At 56.7% G+C, this 21,697-nt stretch overlaps 1 protein-coding gene across 2 annotated transcripts in view; it reads left to right on the plus strand.

Annotated features, from left to right (window-relative positions):
• FGD3 (FYVE, RhoGEF and PH domain containing 3) overlaps positions 1-17,495 on the plus strand; it is a 72,020-nt gene extending 54,525 nt beyond the window's left edge. The window contains exons 12-18 of one of the 2 annotated variants that reach the window (XM_019034182.4): positions 1,150-1,180; positions 1,636-1,743; positions 3,647-3,709; positions 11,148-11,270; positions 14,036-14,140; positions 15,804-15,944; positions 16,601-17,495. In XM_019034182.4, coding sequence (XP_018889727.3) covers positions 1,150-1,180; positions 1,636-1,743; positions 3,647-3,709; positions 11,148-11,270; positions 14,036-14,140; positions 15,804-15,944; positions 16,601-16,852 — 823 coding nt within the window. In that variant the 3' untranslated portion in view covers positions 16,853-17,495. The remainder of the gene's footprint in view (positions 1-1,149; positions 1,181-1,635; positions 1,744-3,646; positions 3,710-11,147; positions 11,271-14,035; positions 14,141-15,803; positions 15,945-16,600) is intronic. The other variant, XM_019034183.3, reaches the window with a different exon arrangement.
• Positions 17,496-21,697: the final 4,202 nt, after the last annotated feature.

Here is a 21,697-nt window from a genome sequence, read left to right on the forward strand (position 1 = left end):
TTCAAGACCAGAAGGGTCAATTTGTATGTTTATCAGATAAACTATCTATGGGACTCGGGGCGGTTTCAGTACCAAGGGAAGCTGATGAAAATTAAGCCTCTGCCCACCTCCTGTTCAGCAGGCCCAGCACATTCTTAGTCCTCTCTTGAGTATCCTAGGATTTTCTTTTCTTTTTTTTTGAGACAGAGTTTCACTCTTGTTGCCCAGGCTGGAGTGCAGTGGCACAATCTCGGCTCACTGCAACCTCCACCTCCCAGGTTCAAGTGATTCTCCTGCCTCAGCCTCCTGGGTAGTTGGGATTACAGGCGCCCGCCACCACGCCATGCTTTTTTTGTTTGAATAAAAACCCAACGGGGTTTCACCATGTTGGCCAGGCTGGTCTCAAACTCTTGACCTCAGGTGATCCACACCCCCTCGGCCTCCCAAAGTGCTGGGATTACAGGTGTGAGCCACCACGCCCAGCCCCTTCTAGGATTTTCTATGCACATGCACATATATCTATGTTTTAAATCACAGATGGCTGTTTACTGTATAACCTGTCCTGCACCTTGCTTTTTCACTTAATTTGTCAAGAATCATCCCATATCTGCACACCATTCCTAAAGCAACATAATTTTCCATTGTGATCATTAGCTAGTTCCCACTGACGAGGACCTGGGCTCCTCCCGAACCTGGCCATCACAAATGCTGCTGCAAGCAGTGTCCTTGTTTTTAGGTGTTTCTGCATATGTGTAATTGTAGCCATCAGATAGATTGCTGACATAGATTTGCTGGTCACAGGGTAGTGCATCTGTTTGAAATGTTGGTGGCTGTTGTCACACTACCCTTTGAGGTGATGTCAGGCTGTGCTCTGACTAGCCATACATGGGAGTTCTGTTCTCCCACACCCCACCAGCAGTGGGATCTTCATAATGACCCATTATGGTCCAAGGAGGCATTGAATTACAGCCACTGCAGAGGGCTCCACATGGCTCACCTGGCCCCACCAGGCCACGAGTGTTTTGAGGCCCTTGGGGCCAATCTTCCAATCCTTGAGCTGTGTTGACAAGCCAGTGCGTGGCTCGGGTGTGCTGCAGGGTTGAGAGAGGGCTGGTCATTTAGAGTCAGTATCCAAGACTGGATTAATACAAGACCGTTTTGGTTTTTTAGGACAGAGGAAGAGAAGAAAGAATGGATTCAGGTGAAGCTTCTAAAGTTGTAAAGTAACCAAATGACCAAGTGATTGAGCAGTAAGGCCATTCATGTTGGGGCAGAGGGTGGGGGCCCTGGCCTCCGGGACTGCTGGCCCTGTGCCACACCCTGCAGGGATGCAGTGACCACACTGTGCCTTCATAAGCACCTTCAGATGCCACAAGCCCTTCAACCCATTCATTTCTTTGAGGTCTCCTAAATAAACATGAGCGGGCCTGGTGGAGTCACAGGCCAGGTTCCCCGCTCAGGGTGGATCTCCTCAATCTGGACAGCTCCAAGGGGAGACCACATCATTGGTAGGGGGGAAGGGAGATGACTAGTGGCCTGGGCATTGTTCTGGGAATGCCAAGGCCCGTCCTCGGGACAGAGGCAGGCGCGTCCCTCCTGTGGGTAGCATCCTCCTATGCCCCTTTATAGTCCTCACTGTTGTGTTGCTGTGTCCAGATCATCCAGGCCACCATCGAGAAGCACAAACAGAACAGCGAGACCTTCAAGGCTTTCGGTGGCGCCTTCAGCCAGGATGAGGACCCCAGCCTCTCTCCAGACATGCCTGTGAGTCAGTGGCCCGGGGTGCAGAGGGACCTCCAGGGGACGGGCTGCCTGTGGAGAGCAGAAGGCACTGGCGTCTGGGTGGGCAGCTTGAACTCCAGGCTTTCCTCCTGCTACACCAGGGACCAGGACAGCGGGCACTCCCTTGTGTTAAAAGAAAAACTTAAGACAAATTAAATTTAACAATTTAATTGAGCAAACAACTATTTGTGGATGGGATAGCACCCGCCCCCTACAACCCCTGAGACGAGAATAGGTCCAGAGAGCCTCCTGTGCTGCTGTGTGGTCGGAGAGGATTTATGGACAGAAAAAGGAAAGTGAGGCACAGAAACAGCTGGGTTGGTTACAGTTCCGCGTTTGCCTTATTTGAACATGGTTTGAACAGTCGGCCACCTTTCCATGGCAGCTTTAGGCTGAACTTAATTTCACCCCTACCCACCCTCCACTAAGTGCCGCTGCAGCCCGCTGGGCCCCAGGCCCGTGGTCAGCGCCCAGCTGGGCGGGAAAGCAGGATGTGGGCGTGGAGGAAGCGCTCCTTCATGACCTGTTTGGTTGTCTAGTGCCTTCTGCACAGCATCCTACACACCAAGGCATGTTACATCATCCCCACAGAAACTGAGTCTGAGGAGCTCTGTGACGTCCCCAGGCCATGGGTGGTGGAACTGGCATCACAGGGCTGTGGTGCACTGCCCGCATACCACTCTGTGTGGCCCAGCACAGCCCATGACTGCAGACACCTTTCTGTGATTGTATTTCCCCCCCAGTGCCCCCTGTGCCCTGGGAGATGGTGGCTCAGAGCCCCTTGAGGGAAGCAATAGGAGCATCTCACTCCCCATCCTCACTTGGAGCTGCCCCAAGGGCCCAGGGGGATTTCACATGGAGACTTAGGCTGGGAAAGAGGTGGGGCTGCAGGGTCCTTGCCGAGAAGCCTGGCCAGGGAGTCAGGGCTGCAGCCCCAGGGCCAAGCCTCGGCCATTTCTCCCCCCGGGGCTTCCCTGGAGTCAGGGAGAGAGGATTGGGTGAGGAGGCCGATCTCTGCCCGCTGTGAGGAAGGCCCTGGAGTCACTGGCCCTGGACAAGGCATAGTGGTTGGAAGTGTAGCAAGGACATATCCAGGGAGGCACCCAGGAGAGACGGTGCCCTGAACCCTATGCCAGGCCCTCTGCTCCAGCCTTCACGGGGGCACCAGGCATGACTCAGAGTGAGGGTGCCCCAACTCTCACCGCCTGATCCAGACCCCACAGGCCTGAATCCCAACTCCAGGCTGGTTCTACCCTCCCTACCACCTCCAGGGGTCTGCCTGGCACAGCCCACCTCCCCCATATCCACTTCATATTTGTATCAAGTCCGCTAGGTTTTTTCTGCTTTCTGCATTTACTTTGCAAGAACTTTGCACCATCCAGAAAGAAGGAGTCCTGGGACTGCCTTGAGTGGAGGTGACCTGGGAATGTGAGACACTGAGCCTGGCTGTCCTTAAGTCTGGCCAAGCCCTTTCTGTCCAGAGGCTGAGCCCAGAGCCTCACTGTGCTGAGAAAGTCGGGGGGCTGCAGAGACTCCACAAGGAACCCTGGAGGATGAGAGAGAACCCAAAGGGACCCTCCTTACTCACTGGGTGACTTGGTGTAAATTAGAGCCCCTGAACAGGGCAGGCCAGAGGGAGGCATCACCCACCAGCCACCCACCTGACTGGGAGATGCTCATTCTAGGAGAGGCCTCCAGCTCAGGCCAGGCCCAGGGAGGGAGCAGCTTCCCCAGAGGCACAGCAAATCCTAGGCCTGGGAATTCCTGCTCCCGAGCCTGCCCTCAATGCACAGAGGTGCTGGGGGCTTCAGGAACTGTCCCCCCGCTGCACAGTGGCTGCGTGGCCCTGGAATCTCCTCTCACTCGGCCTCTGTGTCCCTTCCAGATCACGAGCACCAGCCCTGTGGAGCCTGTGGTGACCACCGAAGGTGGTTCGGGTGCAGCAGGGGTAAGTGCCCCATGCTCAGCGGTCAGCAGGGGTGAAAGGCGGAGCAGGGGGTCAGACCAGGATGACCTATAGGGAAGATGGAGAGGGAGGGTTAGACCAGGGCCTCCTGGAGGCGGAGGGCTGAGGGGCCAGTCTGCCCTGCTCACTGTGACTGGGGGCCTGGGTGTGCGGAGGTGAAGCTATGCCTGAGTCCAGGCACTGATGAATTGTGTGGTCACTGCAGGGGACTCTGTAAGGTGGGCACGCAGAGGCCTGTCAGTGTGGGGATGTCCATTACCTGGTTGGAGGTGCTCACACAGCTGGGCACACATGTGAGAATCCTCTGAGCTCCAAGTGAACATTTATGCTCTTAACGTGTGTGAATCGTCCCATAAAGCATGTATTAACAGTGTAAGGTCCTTAGGCGGCTCGGTAATGCAGAGGACTGCTAAGTCCTTCACCCCAAGCCGCGGCCAGGGAGGCCTGAGCCTCCCTGCCTCTCCCCGTCTGTGTTCTCGTGTGCCTTATGGCAGCCAGCCCACAACAGTGCTGCTCCGGCCAGGCAGACTGTGTCCACACGCCCGCCTGCCAGGGGACAGGGAACTGGGATAAGGCCTGCCTCCCTCCATTTAATCTGGGAAGTTAAAGAGGATGAGGGCCGAGAGCATCTGTACCTGGAGCCATCATCATTGGTGCCCAGGCCTGGCACTCACCAACGCTGACAGCAACATCACCGTGGAGCACCCCGATGTGGCTGCTGCGCCCAGATGCAGGAGGGTGATTCTCCAGGCTCCTCGCCTCACCCCATGCTGTGCAGGCCCAGGAATGACATGGCCCCAGATGGCTGCCCTAGCCCCATCCAAGACGGGTCTTTTCAGGTGGGCTGGCCGCTGGCTGCCCCCTCCCATGACCTGAGCTTTACCAGGCCCCACCCATCATGATCTGGGCTGGCCGGGCATTGGGAAACCATGAAGAAACTCAGGAGGCCTCGGGAAGGATGTAGTGCTTCAGGGGCACGACGGAGTGTGGAGGCATAGGGGGCTTGCACATACATCCGAACGGGCAAGAGGAGAGACCCCAGATTCACAAAGCGCAGCCACCTGGCCTCTGCAGAGCAGACAGGCACCCTGCAGGGACATCTTATTAACACTGAAACGAGGAAGTCTGACACGGGCTGGGCAGCTTGGGGGAAAGTGGTGCCCTGGCCTCCTAGGAGAGAATCTCCTCTCACTTGTCTCTTCTTCTTGTGTCTGGCCTCACCCAGCTTCCTGGCCACCCTCCCCTGAGATGCCCTGGGTTCCCCTTGCCCTGCTAGGCCCCAGGGCCTTGACACCTGCTGTTTGCTCTGTCCAAGTCTATGAAGCCCCGTAGCCTGCCCCGGGGGACCCTGATAAAAATGTCTCAATGACAGGAACCCGCCCATCAGCAACTTTTTTTTTTTTTTTGAGACGGAGTCTCGCTCTGTCGCCCAGGCCGGAGTGCGGTGGCACAATCTCAGCTCACTGCAACCTCCACTTCCCAGGTTCAAGTGATCCTCCTGCCTCAGCCTCCCCAGTAGCTGGGACTACAGGCACGTGCAACCATGCCCAGCTAATTTTTTGTATTTTTAGTAGAGACGGGGTTTCACCATGTTGGCCAGGATGGTCTCAATCTTTTGACCTTGTGATCCGCCCACCTCAGCTGGGATTACAGGCGTGAGCCACCGTGCCCAGCCTATGATGGGAATCTGCCCGTCAGCAACTTTTTGTATTGCCAAACAGTAAGTGTGAGGCTGGCTGTGCCCCAGACTCACAGAGCTCTTTAGGCCCTTTTCTGGAGCATTTAGGAAAGTTATGAAAAGCAATGTGTACTCATAGTGTGAGTGCAGCCACAGAAGCTTGAGCTGCCCACAGTGGACACACAATCGCAGGGTCACAGTGGGGACGTGACAGCCCACACCCATGCATATGAGGCACTGCCTGATCAGCCCCACTGCCTGGCATCCCACAGCCAGGGCAGACATCCCTGACAGTTTCCAGGTGATGCCCTGGCACAGAGCACTGCCTCCCACACACACAGCTCACATAAGGAATGAACTTGGCTGGCCTCTGCCCGATGACCCTCCATGTCCAGCCCCGGGCCCTGGGCCAGGCTTATGGAGACATCCGTGGTCACAGTCCTGCCGCAGAGGCATCAAGGCTCAGTGAGAGCCACCTGTCGTTTGTGAATGCATCTGTCCTTGGTGTGAGCCCATACGACATGGAGAGACACCTTCAGTGTCTTGGGTAGGCAAGGAAGCAGAAGTGGGTGGAGGCCACATGCTGAGGGATGCCCTGGGTGGGCAGGACCTGGGTGGGTTGTAGGAACAGCAGGAGCCCAGGCCTGGCTGAGGGGATCCACACAGGGCGTCTGCGTGTGGGACAGGGTCCTGGGGAGTCTAACCCCGGGTTGGTGCCCAGACAGGAGAATGTTCTAGCTGGAAGAACCTGCAAGGCCATTGTTTAAAATGTTTTAACTTGTGGGAAGACACAGCTTGGAGATGGCCTTGGAGCAGGGCTTTGAGCAAATGCCGCCTCTTGAGCCTCACTTGGCTCTGGGCAGAGAGATCAGAGAAGCTGTCAGGCGCTGCTGGCCACACAGGCGATGCCCCTATTGGCCGCCTGCCTCTGTCACAGGCGAGAAGGTAACTGGGGCTCAGGGCCTCAGTCAGTGTCCGGGCACCTGCTGGACCAGGCTGTGGCCAGCAGACCCGCTGTGCCTCGATGGGTGCGCCCAGCTGGGTGGACAGCACCGCCTGCCCCACTCCCTTTACTTCCCCTGGCCCAGGGCTCAGCTGCCTCAGGTTCCGCAGCAGCCTGGGGAGCTAGGTACTCAGGGTCACAATTCCAGTTCCGGTCTCTTGTCTCTGTCCCTTACCCACACCAAGCCAGAGCTGGGCCCACGACAGACCACCAAACAACAACAGACCTCAGCTCCAGCCCAGGGCCTCCCTACGCACAGTGGATGTGGCCTGGCCTGGCCCTGTGTTCCTCACTGGTGTCTTCCTGTGAGCAAAAACAGCAGAGTTGAGACTAGGGTAGGAGCTGGGACAGCTCAGTGTCTGTGTCAAGCTGCACAGGGTGAATGTGGTGTGATGGAGGTGAGCTCAGTGTGCGTTTTACAAAGCACTCAAAAGCAAGTTAATTCTCTCATCAACAACAGTGATTTTTGCTACAGTATACCAAACTTCAGCTTACTTCCTGAGCCCAATTTATTCAGTGGTATAGTCCCTGTAAGCCCCTTTCCTAGGAGAAGCTACACCCAAGCCAGGAAGTTTTGCAAGGGGCCTTGCAGAATTCAAAGCCTTCCCTGATGGGCAAGTGTGGAGTTGCTCTTAACAGAAACACAAAATGTCAGAATCCAAAAGGTCTCTTAGGGCCTCAGACCCACCATGGGTGACACACGAACCCCTCCAAGGAGCCAGCGAGGCATCTAAGGGCACCCTTGACAGGCCAGTGCCAGGGCCTCTTCTCAGGCACTGCCCCTCCTGGGACGAGGCCACACCCTGTGTCCACCCTCGGGGCTCCAGGGCAGGGCTGGAGCAGAGGCATCAGGCCTCAGCCTGGCCACCCTCCCGTTGGAATAGCCCCAGGCAGTGCCTGCGCCTCACAGCTTGTGTCCCCTGCTGGGTCATTTCCAGCATCTGATGAAACTGACTTGGTTTCATCAGGGCCACTTACTGGGCTCCAATTCTGTGTAACTCAGCTGTGCCCCCCGTTCCTGGATGTGCAGCTCAATTTGCTCAAGAAAAAATGCTGGAGGGGGCAGCCCCATTGGCCCTTGGTGGAGACCACTTTCTGGGTCAACGCTGGTGTGTTTTGGGCGCTTTGGGGGTGAAGTCACTCGGTCAGATACTGAGGAAGCCACAGTTCTCCATCTTCCTGGAGAGACTTGGGCCCAGCTTTTCTGATATCCCGACATCCACAACGAAAACCTGAGCTCCCTTCTTTGGGTCAACCTGCGTGGTAACTTCATTCACAAAGGGGCGTGTGCATGGCCGAGAGACCATCCCTTGCTACTAAGGTGGGCCTCTTGCCTCTCAGCTACTGGGTCATGCCTACAAATTCAGCCACACCTTGATGATGGGAGCTGGAGGGTTGGCCTCGACGGGCTGCGGACCTCAGCTCCATGGGAGCTGGTGCAGGGCCAGGACCCACCCCAAGTGCTCAGCTCAGCTCCATAGCTGGGAAGATTTGCCAGATAAAGGAAGCCAGTGGGACTCCCGGCACTGCCTCAGCCCTGAGCCACACTCGCTGCTTCCAGAATTGTCGTCTGTCCCTTCACTGGGACCCGGTCCCTCTGGTCCTCAGAGGCCAAGCTCTTGCTGTGCACCCAGCCCCGCAGGTACCTGTCCTCCCACATGGTTGTTCTTTGCTCCTTCAGCCCCTGCTGCCCCCTGCCCCATGGGCACGCCCTGTGTTGTTCTCAGCTACCATGCAGTGCTGCCCCTGGGTGCCGTGGCCGGGGTCCCCCTTCCGGGGTCAAGAGCAGGCAGTTCTGGGCTGAGGTGCACATCGGGGCTGCCCTTCCACTCATCACTCCCACTTCCCAGCCTCTCTGGGTGCCCACCTGGAGAAGAGGTTTTTGCCGCCAGGTCAGTGATGCCCATTCCCCACCTAGTGTGCTTGGAGCCCCCACTGTGGTCTTGGGTGTGAGAGAAACTGCAGAGGGAGCCCAGGCCACCTCACCTGTGTCTTTGGAGCAAGGCCCATTCAACAGAGGTGCCGGGGGCTGCAGCACAGCGAGTGAGAGTCCCTGTCACCCTCAAGCCAGCCCTGCCCTTGGGCTCCTGTGCTAAGCAGGGCAGGTGCTGGGGGGACCTGCAGGTGGGCCAATGAAGGGGGACCACAGACCAGGCCACACAGCTGGAAGTGCCCGGCCAGAATTTGCACAGAGGCACTGGTGTCAGTTTGTTGGGGCTGCCGGAACAAAATACCACCTGAGGCTGAAGTCTGAGATCAAGGTGTGGGCAGGGTTGGTTTATCCTGAGGCCTCACCTTGGCTTGGAGATGTCAGTTTCCTCCTTGTTTCCACACATGGTCTTCCCTCTGTGTCTCTGTGTCCTCATCTTTTCTTATAAAGACACCAGTAAGATTGAATCAGGGCCCAACCTAAGACCTCATTTTAACTTAATGTCTCTTTAAAGGCCCTGTCTCCAAATATAGTCACATTCAGAGTTACTGGGAATTATATTTTCAATGTACGAATTTGGGGGGACATAGTTCAGCCCATCACAGCCTCCAATGCTTATGCCCAATCTGAGCCACCCCTTTCTTGCTTCTTCACCCCCAACCAGTTCAGTTCATCTTTTTCTTTCTTTCTTTCTTTCTTTCTTTTTTGAGTTGGGATCTTGCTGTGCTCTCCAGGCTGGAGTGCAGTGGTGTGATCACAACTCACTGTAGGCTTGACCTCCCAGGCTCAAGCGATCCTCCTACCTAAGCCCCCCAAATATCTGGGACTACAGGCACGTGCCACCACATCAGCTAATTTTTTGGATTTTTGTTGAGACGGGGTCTCACTATGTTGCCCAGATTGGTCTCGAACTTCTGGCCTCAAGCAACCCTCCCGCCTCAGCCTCCCAAAGTGCTGGAATTACATGTGCGAGCCACTGCGCCTGGCCCTCCTTCTCCTTAAACCTGAAGAGTTTATGTTAAACTTTTTTTAAGCGTATGTTGTTTAGCATTTTCCTAAGGCAGTTTTGGACCCATACAAGTGGGGATAACCGCAGTGAGTATCCCTCCCCAGCTCCAGAAACCTCAGCCTGGTGCTGTTCTTATGGCCCCTCAGCCCCCAGCCCCGCCACACACACACACACACACACACTTCTATTTTCTGTAATATTTTAAAGCATATCCCAGACCTCTTTTTATTCTGCTCAGCTACAGTAATGGTAAGCTTATTTTAGGTAGTTTTCTTTTAAACAGGAAAAAAAAAAAAAAGAAAGAAAGAAAGAAAAACACCTGCAGGCTTCAGTTTCCCTGACTTGAGAGGTTGAGATAAACATTTCTAGTGGCAGCTCCAGCTCTGACATCCTGGGGAACTCGATACATATCTTTGCCTTTTCCTAAAGTCTTCTTAACAGTGGTTTCTGCACCCATAACAAAGTGTCTCAAGGGAGGCACCTCCTCCCCAGAGAGGAAATGCTGGGTGTGGACCAAGCTTCAAAAGCCCAGGAAGTTATTTCATCAAATGATGGGGCCTTTCCAGGGGTTGCAGGCTATTGTAACAGGAAACGGTAATTAGCAACTTGCCAAACGCAGTCGGGGTTTTATGTACTGTGATGAGGCTTAGGACCCAGGGACCAGTCACCCATCCCATTTTACAGGTGAGGAAACTGAGGCTCAGAAAGGAGAGGTGAGTCATCCAGGGTCACAGGGCTGACAGGAGGCAGGAGACTGGGGTCTCTCCACCTGGCACTGTTCATAATCAGACAGGGAAACCAAGGCTGGACTGGGCAGCCCCAGGCTACACCTGCTCCAGCCTCCACACCACCCTCCTCTGTAGGCAGTTCAGGCACAGGAGATAGAGGAGGGTACAGCCCCTGACCCTGGCCTCAGCTCTTCATGGCTTCCTCACATGTCCTCACAGATTTTTTATTTTTTTTTTTGAGACAGAGTCTCGCTCTATAGCCCAGGCTGGAGTGCAATGGTGGGATCTCGGCTCGCTGCATCACTGCAACCAACCTCCGCCTCCTGGGTTGAAGCAATTCTCCTGCCTCAGCCTCCTGAGTAGCTGGGATTACAGGCACCCGCTACCACTACCACGCCCGGCTATTTTTTGTATAATTTTTAGTAGAGATGAAGTTTCACCATGTTGGCCAGGCTGGTCTCAAACTCCTGACCTCAAGTGATCTGCCCGCCTCAGCCTCCCAAAGTGCTGGGATTACAGGCATGAGCCACTGCGTCCAGCCTCCCCCTAAAATGTTGCCATGCTTGTCTGCACACTCAGGCATGTGGGTGCACACCTATATTCATCCATGTGGCGTGCCTGGAGGGTGTGGCCCCCGGTGCCCAGCATAGAGCAGGCGCATGGCCACACGGCTCCAGTTGCAGGCAGGGATGCCCCCGTCCCCAGGGCTGCAGGCCATGGCTGTGCTGCCCACTGCCCACCCTAGTAAGTGCTGTGTTCCTCCAGCTGTGGCTCCTTTCAAGTTTCTCAGATGCACCAGATAAAGTAATTGGCCAAGTTGTTCCAAACATGAAGATCTTGATCCACTTAAAATCTTTACTCGGTGCCATGGGCACAGGCAGCCGCTGGGAGGTGAGGGAGGGAAGAGAGACGTGGCTGACTTGGCTCTTCACTTCGTTCCCTTCTGCATGTTCCACTTTTTGCCTTGAGCCTGTGTGGCTTTTACAGTCACGAGAGCTGCCACTCCACTGCCGTGTGGGGTAGGGTGCACACATGATTCGGAAGCTGATGGCATCTATTTGCCTCCTTATAGCTCGAGCCCAGAAAACTATCCTCTAAGACCAGACGTGACAAGGAGAAGCAGAGCTGTAAGAGCTGTGGTGAGACCTTCAACTCCATCACCAAGAGGAGGCATCACTGCAAGCTGTGCGGGGCGGTGAGTCCCGGGAGAGGGGGACAGGGACAGGAGGCCACCCTGTCCTCTGCTCTGACAGAGCAGCTGAGTCCTCACCAGCAGCACACCAGCCATGCACACCAGCCCTGCACGGAAGGGCTTCCTGATCCTGGCTCATGGATATAGATGCCCTTGAGTGCAAAACTGTCCTGTCCGAAGTAGAATCAAATCACTTTTCTCTGGTCAGCTCTGGTGTTCAACAAACACTACTTGTGGTTGAAAAAGTGCTGGATTTGGAACCAGAGAACCCCTAGCTGGGTGACCTTGAGAACAAGGAGATGATAGTCCTCATTCCTTGCAAGGTGTATTGGAGACGGGTGAAGGGTGTGGCTGTGCTGGAAGCTCCTACTGCTGGCCTTTGCCCCAGCGCTCCAGTGGTGCTGAAGGCCTGGTGGGCCCATGTGATGAGGCAATGCTTCCTACTGGCGCCCCAGCTGCACACCATCTCCATTCCCCTCACTCCAAAGCCCTTTCTCCTGAGAATGGAGAAAATTCAATGCTTAATGTTGAATGTAAAAGTATCCCTGAGGAAGGAACTGATCATTTAAGTATCTTTAGGTTAAGAGATTAAAGTTGAATCTGTGTTAGCAACTGGATCTCAGCACAGAATGCTTTGGAGGTGTTTTTCCAAAGGGCACCAGCAACCTGTGCCTGAAGCGGTTGATGTTGCTTGTCATACCTTTGCCACATGGCGGGGGGGCAGCAGGGGGAGGGGAATAAGTAGATGAGTCCTTGGAAGGATGGATGATGGATGGGTGGGTGGGTAGAAGGATGGATGAATGGATGAGTGGATGGAGAGGTGGGTGAATCGATAGGTAGATGGATGCGTGGATGGATGGATGAGGGGATGGATGGATAAGTGGGTAGTTAGATAAATGGCATATGGAAGTATGAATGGAAGTGGATATATAGGAAGTATAAGTGGATGACTGGAGAATTGATGGATGGATGGATGAACAGATGAATAGTTGGATGGCATACAGAAGTATGGATGGATGGGTGGATAGATGAATGGTTGGATGGATGGATGAATGAATGAGTGGATAATGAATGGGTGGATGGATGGATGGGTGGATGAAGGGATGATGGATGGATGGATGATGGATGGATGAATGGATGGTAGAGGATGGATGGGCAGGCAAATGGGAAATGTGATCTGTGCCTCTTAAAGAACTCTCAGTTTGGGCCCAGTTTGTACTCTAGAATTGGGGGATTTAACTCAAAACCTGGTTTCCCCATCAGGCCTGAGGAGAATCTGTTGCTTTAAGAGCCATCCTCAGAATACATGCCCAGGTCCCTGCTCAGCTCCAGGCTTCAGGCTTTGTGACTGCTCAGGATCAGAAGCTGCGGCCTCCGTTAATCTTCCTTGGAGTGAGCGTCCTCATGGCCAACCTGGACTTCCCCAGCAGAGGTGGCTCAGTGCCCTCAGTGACATCACTGCATCTCCGTGTCAGCCTGCTGGGGCTTAGCTTGGCTTTCATTGCCTTGGTTTGCCCAGTATTCCTGCTTCCTCACACAAGAAGTGATAGAGAAAAGAGAAATTCCAAAAATAAAATCCTCATAAAAGTAGGACTCCAGAAGAGGGTGCCTTCCATCTACTTAAAAAGAGCAATCTCCCCTCTGCCGTGGCTCCTGAGACCTGCGATATGAGCTCAGTGTTTGAGTGCCATGGTCCCTTAGCAGCCAGTGCCCGCAGGTTTAGATTCAAACTAGAATTTCCCAAGGTTTGAACAAGGACCTCCAAGTCCTCTGCAACATTCAGTACGTGGGGCAGGATGGAACAGGAGAAGCAGATGCAGAAGTGGGTGTGGGTGGCCCTGAGACAGCAGGAGCCTCTTTGTGCTGGGAAAAGGATCCAGCAGAGGGAGGGAGACCGAGGCAGAGAGAGACAGGACCACCGATGGGATGCAGCTGCAGGGGCCAGAGGAGGGGGCACAAAGGGGCCTGCTGGGAGTGTCCAGGGTAGGAAAAGCTCTGGAAAAGTCACTGAGGAGCACTCCTTGGCTAAATTCCCATGCTCCACCCATGCATCTGAATCACATTCCACTGTACAGACAGACCATGACAACTTCATCCATTCATCTGCCGATGGACACTGGTTGCTTCCAGCTTTTGGCTATTGTGAATAACGCTGCTATGGACATGAATGTACAAACATCCCTTCAGATCCTCCTTTCAGTTCTTGTGGGTACATACCCCGAGTGGAACTGTTGCATCATATGGTAACTCTGTGTTTAACATTTTGAGGAACCACCCTACTGCTTCCCACAGAGGCTGCACCAGTTTACTTCCCACCAACAGTGCAAGGATTCCAATTTCTCCACATCCGTGCCAACACTATTTTCTTTTTGTCACTGTTGTCATTGTTTGTCTGGAAAATAGCCATGCTGAGGGGTGAGAGGTGGTTTCTGGTTATGAATTTGATTTGCATTTCCCTGATGGCCAGTGATGGGGCATCTTCCCGTGTGCTTGGTGGCTCTTCCCACTCTTCCTCCCATGCACACAAGACTCCTGGACTCTGGACCCTCCAGGACAGGAGGGTGGGTACCAGATGCCCAGCAGGGCCAGCCTTGCTCTCTGCCCTCAGACAGGGCTCCCCTCAAGGAGAAGCTCTTACCCCTCGCCACACTGTGTTAAGTCTCCTCCCGCCCACTCCACCTCCCGCCCACTCTACCTCTCCTCTGGTGTCTTCCTGGATAATCCTCTGTCCCAGGGCACTGGGGTCACACGTGCCCTCTGTTTGGCAGGTCATCTGTGGGAAGTGCTCCGAGTTCAAGGCCGAGAACAGCCGGCAGAGCCGTGTCTGCAGAGAGTGCTTCCTGACACAGCCAGTGGCCCCCGAGAGCACAGAGGTGGGTGCTCCCAGCTCCTGCTCCCCTCCTGGTGGCGCGGCAGAGCCTCCAGACACCTGCTCCTGTGCCCCAGCAGCTCCAGCTGCCTCTGCTTTCGGAGTGTCCCTGGGACCAGGATAGATGTGGGTGTGTCTCAGTGGGGCCCCCAGGCTGGGAACACACTCGGAAGATCCCGTGTGTGCACGCTGGCTTCTCGGGACCAGCCAGGGCCAAGGCTTGGGAACCATTTGCATCCAGGAGTTAGATGGGAACAAGTGTCACTCCTGGTCACCTGGTTGGAGGGCATGGATTGAAGCTGCCCTCAAGTCCAGGCCTTGAGGCCCACCTGAGGGGAGATACTGCCCTTCTCTCTGCCTGTCTCACCTCCAGCTGTCAGAGGGTGAGCAGGCCCCTGGAGGCAGGCACCCCCTCCTCCTCCCCGTACCCTTCTCCTCCTCCTCCCCGTCCCCTTCTCCTCTTCCTCTCCCTCCGCCTCGCTGTCTTTCTACTTCTCCTCTCCCTCCTCCTCCTGCTCCTTCTCCTCCCCGTACCCTTTTTCTACTCTTCCCTCTCCTTCTCCTCCTTTCTCTCCCTCCTCCTCCCCCTCCCCTTCTCCTCCTCCCCATCTTCTTCTCCCGGGCACTCCTCTCCTTCTCTTCCTCTTTTCCTCCTCCACTCCTCTTTCTGAGAGTAGCTGCTGCTTTCCCTGCCTTCCTTCCTCAAGAATATAGTCTATTCTGGGGGGTTGCAGGAAAGCTGAAAAAGAAAACATGAGTTCCCCGAAAAGCACATCGCCCTTTCTCTCCACTCGACACAGCCTGCGGTTTGCAGTGCCAGCTGCACGTTGGGGTCTCCTGGGAAGCTTCTAGTGTTGATCTCCCTCCTAGAGGCTCAGTGAGGTGATCGGGGGGTCAGTGTGTTTTCAGAGTCCCAGCTGCTCTGACTTACAGCTGTGGTTGGAGCCCTGACCTAGGTCCTTGGTCTAAGAAGTCAAGGATGTAAGTCTATTAGGACTGAGTGTTGAATGGTCTTGATGGTGAAGAAGGACCTTGCACTGCCCACCGAGCTCCCTCATGCCTGCAATTTGAATACCGAGGTGTGTTCTGAGAGCCCCAGGTCCTTGGGGCATGGGCCTCCAGGGCCCTGTAAGGTGGACTCTGGCCTCGAAGGGGGGCCCAGGTCTGAGGGGTCCAGCTCTGGCAGGGGGTGTCTAAGCCATGTCCAAATGGTGGACAGTAGCTCCAACAGTGACATGACAGAGGGAGGGCCTGTGTGTGTGGCATGTGTGGTGTGTGTGTGTGTGTGCTGTGTGTGCACGCACGTGCATGTATATGGTGTGTGTAGAACTGACACGCTTGAAGTCCCTGTCCCGTGACCCACCCTCAGGTACTTGCTGTTGGGTTTTCCTATGATTTTGATGTGTCCTGACCCAGCATATGGATGCCCTCCCCTTGGAGGGCCCAGCCTGCAAACCCCATCTGATACCACACATGCCTATGTCCTGCAGGCTTCTAGTGACCCTTGAAAGCCGGGTGAGGCAGGTCCCAGTCTCTGTGCAGGCCTTGGCCATGTCTCCACAGCCAGCTCCTCCCAAGCAGTGGCCCTGGCCCTACCCCAGCCTCCTCAGAACAGGGGTGACCACTGCAGGGGAGACTGCCCCTAACCTGTGTCTTTGTGTCCCCAGAAGACACCCACTGCAGACCCCCAGCCCAGCCTGCTCTGTGGCCCCCTGCGGCTGTCAGAGAGCGGTGAGACCTGGAGTGAGGTGTGGGCCGCCATCCCCATGTCAGATCCCCAGGTGCTGCACCTGCAGGGAGGCAGCCAGGTACGTGTCCCAACCCCACCAGGCCCTCAGGCCAGCAGCCCAGAGCCTCAGGCCTGAGGCACCCACAGCAGGCCTGTGCCACCAGCTGGGGTCCACCTGCTTGAGCAGTGTTACCTGGGGCCTCAGTTTCCCCAGCAGCGCAGGATTCCCTCTGCTTGCCAGTCACAGGAGACAGAACCTACTGGCATCTGGGTGGACCCCAGAGCCAGCCAGGGTGCAAGGAGGGGTGGGCCAAGGGGGCACAAAGGGTGGCCAGGAGCCGCAGAACCTGTCAGGTGAGACTCAGGAACCCACACAGACCTGTCCTGGCCCCTTGGAGCCCCAGTTGCTACTCTGTCACAGGGGCTGGCCTGTCCTGCCTCGCCTTCCCAGGGGCCAGACAGCCCAAAGAAGGCCATGGAGTCTGGGGGTCTGGTGAGGTGGGCAAGGCATCCCCCTCCCTATATCTCACTCGGGAAGAACCAGTGGATGCCCCCACCGACTGTCCTCCTGTTGACAAAAGGCAGTGCAGGCACAGCCACCAGATCCCTCGGGCTCAGCACCTGCCTTGCGTTGCAAGGGTCTGGGAGTGGCCTCCTGGGAGAGGCCCCCATCACTGAGGTGAGCCCGAGGCCGGGAAGCTGTGGCCCCACTGACCATCTGCTCCTCTGCTGCAGGACGGCCGGCTGCCCCGCACCATCCCTCTCCCCAGCTGCAAACTGAGTGTGCCAGACCCTGAGGAGAGGCTGGACTCGGGGCATGTGTGGAAGCTGCAGTGGGCCAAGCAGTCCTGGTACCTGAGCGCCTCCTCCGCAGAGCTGCAGCAGCGGTGGCTGGAAACCCTAAGCACTGCTGCCCATGGAGACACGGCCCAGGACAGCCCGGGGGCCCTGCAGCTTCAGGTCCCTATGGGCGCAGCTGCTCCGTGAGCTGAGTCCCCCACTGCCCTGCACACCACCACATTGGACCTGTGCTGTCCTGGGAGGTGGTGTTGGAGGCCCCGTGAAGAGCGCCCTGGACTGCTGAGGGTGGGCCAACAGCCCAGAGCTCAGGACACTTGGCTTTGGAGGGAAGGAAACTGAGGCCCAGAGAGGGGCAACCACTGGCCAAGGGTCACCCAGCAAGTTTTGGCTAAGAGCCTGGCCTCCAGCCCCAGCAGTGTGGCCCAGAGCAGGGGCCGACTGCCAAAGTAACCATCATCCATATGGGCCGTGTGGTGATGCTGGCCCGGAAGGCAGAAAGAGGCAGCATGGGCACTGCCAGGGACAGCCACATCCTGCTGGTCTGCAGCGTGGTCCGCCCCGCCTCTGCCCAGCCTGTCTACACCGTGTGAGCTGAATCGTGACTCGCTTCCCACCTCCTTTCTCTGTCCTCTCCTGAGGTTCTGCCTGCGGCCCCCAGGAGGTGGGCCTGCCCCATCCTAGCTGGACTCACTGTTCCTAAATAACCACGCTCAGAAGCTCTGCTAGGACTTACCCCAGCCACTGAGTGGCAGGCGCATGAGATTTGTGGCTGTTCCTGATGCTAGTGGCACACAGTGCTTATCTGCTTAAATAAACACTGGCCACCAGCAGTGGGCGCAGCCTCGGTGATCTCTCCCCAGCCCCTCAGCAGCGTCCCCCCACAAGGTGGGCTGGCTGATAAAGGGTTGAGGGACAAGGGTGATGGAATCACATCGGCCACACACCACCTGGAAAGCAGTTCTGCATCTGTTGTCCTGCCAGGGGGTGGGCAGGTGGCAGGTGAAGATGGCCAGGCTCAGAGATGGGGAGGGTGGGGTGCAGGGCACTCAAGATGGTGCCAGTGGGGACCTTGCAAAGGCTACTGGGGTGGGGGTGCTGTTTGCACCAGAGCCCTGAGGGCCTCTGGGAGAGAGTGGGGGAATTTAGGGACCAGTGATTGGGGGTGCTCACTGGTCAGGACCCCCGCCCCTCTAATATCCATATAGCACCATGTGGAGACAGCTGGGAAGACAAGCAGGGCAGCTACCTGGGGGACTGAGAGGGCAGGAGGAAGAGCCAGAAATGGGAGACTGGTCACAGGTGATGGGGGGGACAGGTGAGATAAGAACACAGGTGAGGCGGGGACAGCTGAGATGGGGGCACAGGTGAGGGCACAGGTGAGCTCCCGCGAGCTCTAGCTGGGCCATGCTTGGGATGCTGCTGCAGCCACTGCACACGGAGCCCCTGCTGGCTACCTGGGCCTCTGCCACAGCTTCCCACGCTATGCTGGATGTTCTGGTCCCACTTCACACTAAGGAAACTGAGGCTCAGGGATGCTAAACAACCTGCATGCTTCCACATTGGACAGTGCCCACCAGGGGGAGATGGAATCAGACCCTTTCAGCTGCACAGCAGCATCTCAATCGGCTCCAGCTGCTGCCCAAGGAAGCAGCAAAGCCCCTCACCCAGCTCAGGCTGGAGCAGGGGGTGGAGGAGGCCTCGAGGGGACCCCAGCCCGTTGGCCCTGCCTTCTCCCCTGCAGAGCTGAGCTCTGACCCACATTCATCCCCTACAGAGCAGTGCCGGAGCCGCTCCCTCGCACACGTCTACTGAGCATCGGCTGCAGCCCTAATAAGGCCCTTCTTTGAAGGGTCAGGACTCCGTCCTCTGCCTGCTTCAGTAGTTCTATTTCTGCCATCTCACCACAACTCCAGGAAATCCCCACTTGACAGCTGAGGAAACTGAGTCATAGAGAGGACACCCCCAGAGCCCCACAGCTCCGGAACCGAGCAGGCACCTGGAATTGGCCTGCCGGCCATGGTAAATCCAACAGGGCAGGTGTCTGCTGGGGCCAAGGACTGTGCTGTGTGGTCGCCATGGAGAGTCCCCTAGCCTCGAGCCCTCTCTCTTGCACCCACCAACCTGGCTAGTCCGCTGGGAGGCAGAGACAAGGTCTGTCACCGCAGGCCTGGGGGCAGGGTGTGCCCCCAGACTCTGCCGCCCGCTGTGAGGCCAGTGCTGATGGGAGCTTGTTTGCTGTCATACTGGTGGCTGTAGTCTGTTCCCACTTTTTCCAAAAGAGGAAGCTGAGGCTCAGACAGGGGCAGTGAGAGGCCTCCAGCATGCAGAGCCTGCGTGCTGTGCCCTTACAGAGCTGGCCTTCCTAGGGTCTGTCCCCAGAGACTCCTCCTGCGGGACACCCCAGCAAGGATGCTGCTGGGGAGCTGGCTGCCTGGGCCTGGCCTCTCGCCACACACTGCCCCGCCCCCAGCTCCAGCCCTCCCATCCCACAGCCCAGGGCCTGGGCACACTCCACTGCCCGTCCATGGAGTGGCAGAGCCTGGACACATGCTGGCTGGTCGCATGCTGGCTTTTGGCCTCTTTACCATCCTCCCTCCCCTTTCTCCCCAAGGCCACCCCCCTCCAGAGGCATAGGAGACCACCCCCTGGGTGGGGGGAAGGGATGCCTATGGCTGAGTAGGAGGTGGCTCCCGGGGTCTCGGGCCTGAAGAACGTCGAATGGGGCAGCACAGAGTCTGGGGAGTCCATTACCACAGGTGTCAGGGAGGGACTGGGCTGGGGGCCCTTCCGAGGCTCCCCTGCACCACAGCCTGCAGGATGGGGGCTCCTGGTACCAGCCCAGGGCCTGAGGTTGGAGCACACTGGACACCAGAGCAGAAAGGCTTTCACAGGTGCAAGAGCGGGGGCGGGGAGGAGAGAGCAAACCAGGGCGGAGGGGAGGGAGTGTGCTTCTGCCATGGGCAGGTTCCCCACCCGGCACACCCCACGTCACTAGGCCCAGAGCAGGGTGCTGGCTGCAGCCTGGCAGACCTGGAGAAGATGAATGAGCCTCCAGGAGGGCCTGCTGCAAGCCCAGTACTCCCCAGCTGCCTGAGAGGAGAATTACGGCTGAGAAGGCGTCTTGGCAATAGTGAAACTGAGACCCAGAGAAGGAAGTGCACTTTCCCAAGGTCATACAGTGAGTTAGGGACTGTCCAGGATTCCCTCATTCACTTTTTTTTTTTTTTTTTTGAGACGGAGTCTCACTCTGTCACCCAGCCTTGGAGTGCAGTGGTGCGATCTCAGCTCACTGCACCCTCCGCCTCAGCCTCCTGAGTAATTGGGATTACAGGTGCGCGCCACCACACCACACCTAGCTAATTTTTGTATTTTTAGTAGAGACGGGGTTTCACCATGCTGGCCAGGCTGGTCCGGAACTCCTGACCTCAGGTGATCTACCCACTTCAGCCTCCCAAAGTGCTGGGATTACAGGCATGAGCCACCGCGTCCGGCCCCTAATTTACTTTTCTTCCATTTGCTCACGCACCAGGTACTGCTAGCAGACTCTCTGGGGGCTCAGCCTGGGCCACCACATAGGGGAGGTGGGCCTCCCAAGTGCCCATCCCATAGGGAAGCAAGTGCACTGAGCATCATTTGGATTTCTGGGACGGGACAAAACACCACCTGTAGCCCCAGCCAGAGTCACACTTTTAGCCCCATCACCAGGCTGCAGCTACCTGGCCTTCAGAACCGCCAGCCTCCTTTCCCCCTGGGGCCTTGGCACATGCTGTTCCCTGGGCCTGGGGGCTCTTCCTGCAGGGCTTTGTGGGCCGCCTCCTCAACGCTTACTGTGCTCAGACACCGCCTCTGCAGACAGCCCTCCAGCCTTTCCACTTTTTTGTTTATCCATTTGCTCTCTTGTTTAACCTCTCTTTTCCCACATAGAATAGAAGCTCCGAGAGGGCAGGAAGCAGCCCCTTTAGCAGTGCCTGGCCCACAGTAGGTGCTCAGTGAATACCTGTCCATAGCCTTGGAAAGGCTCAGTGACTCCTGCCTTGCCATAGGGGCCCTGAGCACTTTGGGTCTGGAATCCTCATTTTATAGATGGGAAAGTAGAGGCTGCCTGAGGTCATAAAGGCTCAGTGCTCCCTTGCCTCACTCACCATCCTGGGTCTCGGGGACATCAGAGTCAGCTCCTTCTCAGATAGTTGGTCCTGTTGTAAAGATGGGCACACTAAGACCCAGACAAGCTTCCATGCCCCCAGGACATGGGCAGAGGGAGACTGGGATGCAGGTCAGTCCAATTCCCGCTGTGCCTGCCTCCCACCGTCCCACAGAGGCAGCAGGATCTGCAGTAGGACAGGGCCTCTGAAAAGCCACTGGCCCCCACAAGCCCCAGCCTAAGAGGGCGGCTTACCCCAGAGGCCAGAGCCCAGGCCTTTGGGTGGTCCCAGCCCTGCCCTCCCTGCAGCCATGGGGCCCTCCAGAACTCTGTCTTATCACCAGCTGCCCCAGGAGCATCTCTCACTTCCCAGAATCCAAGCCCCTCTGAGCAGCCAGTTCTGGCAGTGAGCGTGCAGGAAGAAGGGTGGGCTCACCTCCCCTTGGGGTTGCTTGCTCTGTTTCTGCCAACAAACTCCCTCTGGACGATCCCTCCAGGGACATCCAGGGAGAGCTTTGGGCCCAGCCGGTGCCTGGGGGCGGCTGCATCATGACCCCACAGCCCGTTCCTTCAGGCACCCACCCCAAGACACCGTACTTTCTGGGCCTCAGTAGGCAGGGCCAGCGGCGGTTGGCTCTGAAGCTGAAACACTATGTCCATGCAGGCAACGCCTGGCACTGGGCAGGTATGGTCCAGGCGCCTCCACCCTTCCCCTCAGGACCTCCCTCTCGCCCCAGATTGAAGCAGTCATGGTTCCCCAGGGGCACCTGGTGGTCCCTGCAGCAGCTGGCTGCGACAAGAGGCCAGGCTGCTCCCTGCCCACAACATCATTCACATCGTTACTCTGGGTAAAGGATTGCTCTCCATTTACTGGGGAGAAAACTGAGGCT

Source organism: Gorilla gorilla, chromosome 13 (genome assembly GCF_029281585.2).
Source record: "Gorilla gorilla gorilla isolate KB3781 chromosome 13, NHGRI_mGorGor1-v2.1_pri, whole genome shotgun sequence".
NCBI classification, from domain to species: domain Eukaryota; kingdom Metazoa; phylum Chordata; class Mammalia; order Primates; family Hominidae; genus Gorilla; species Gorilla gorilla.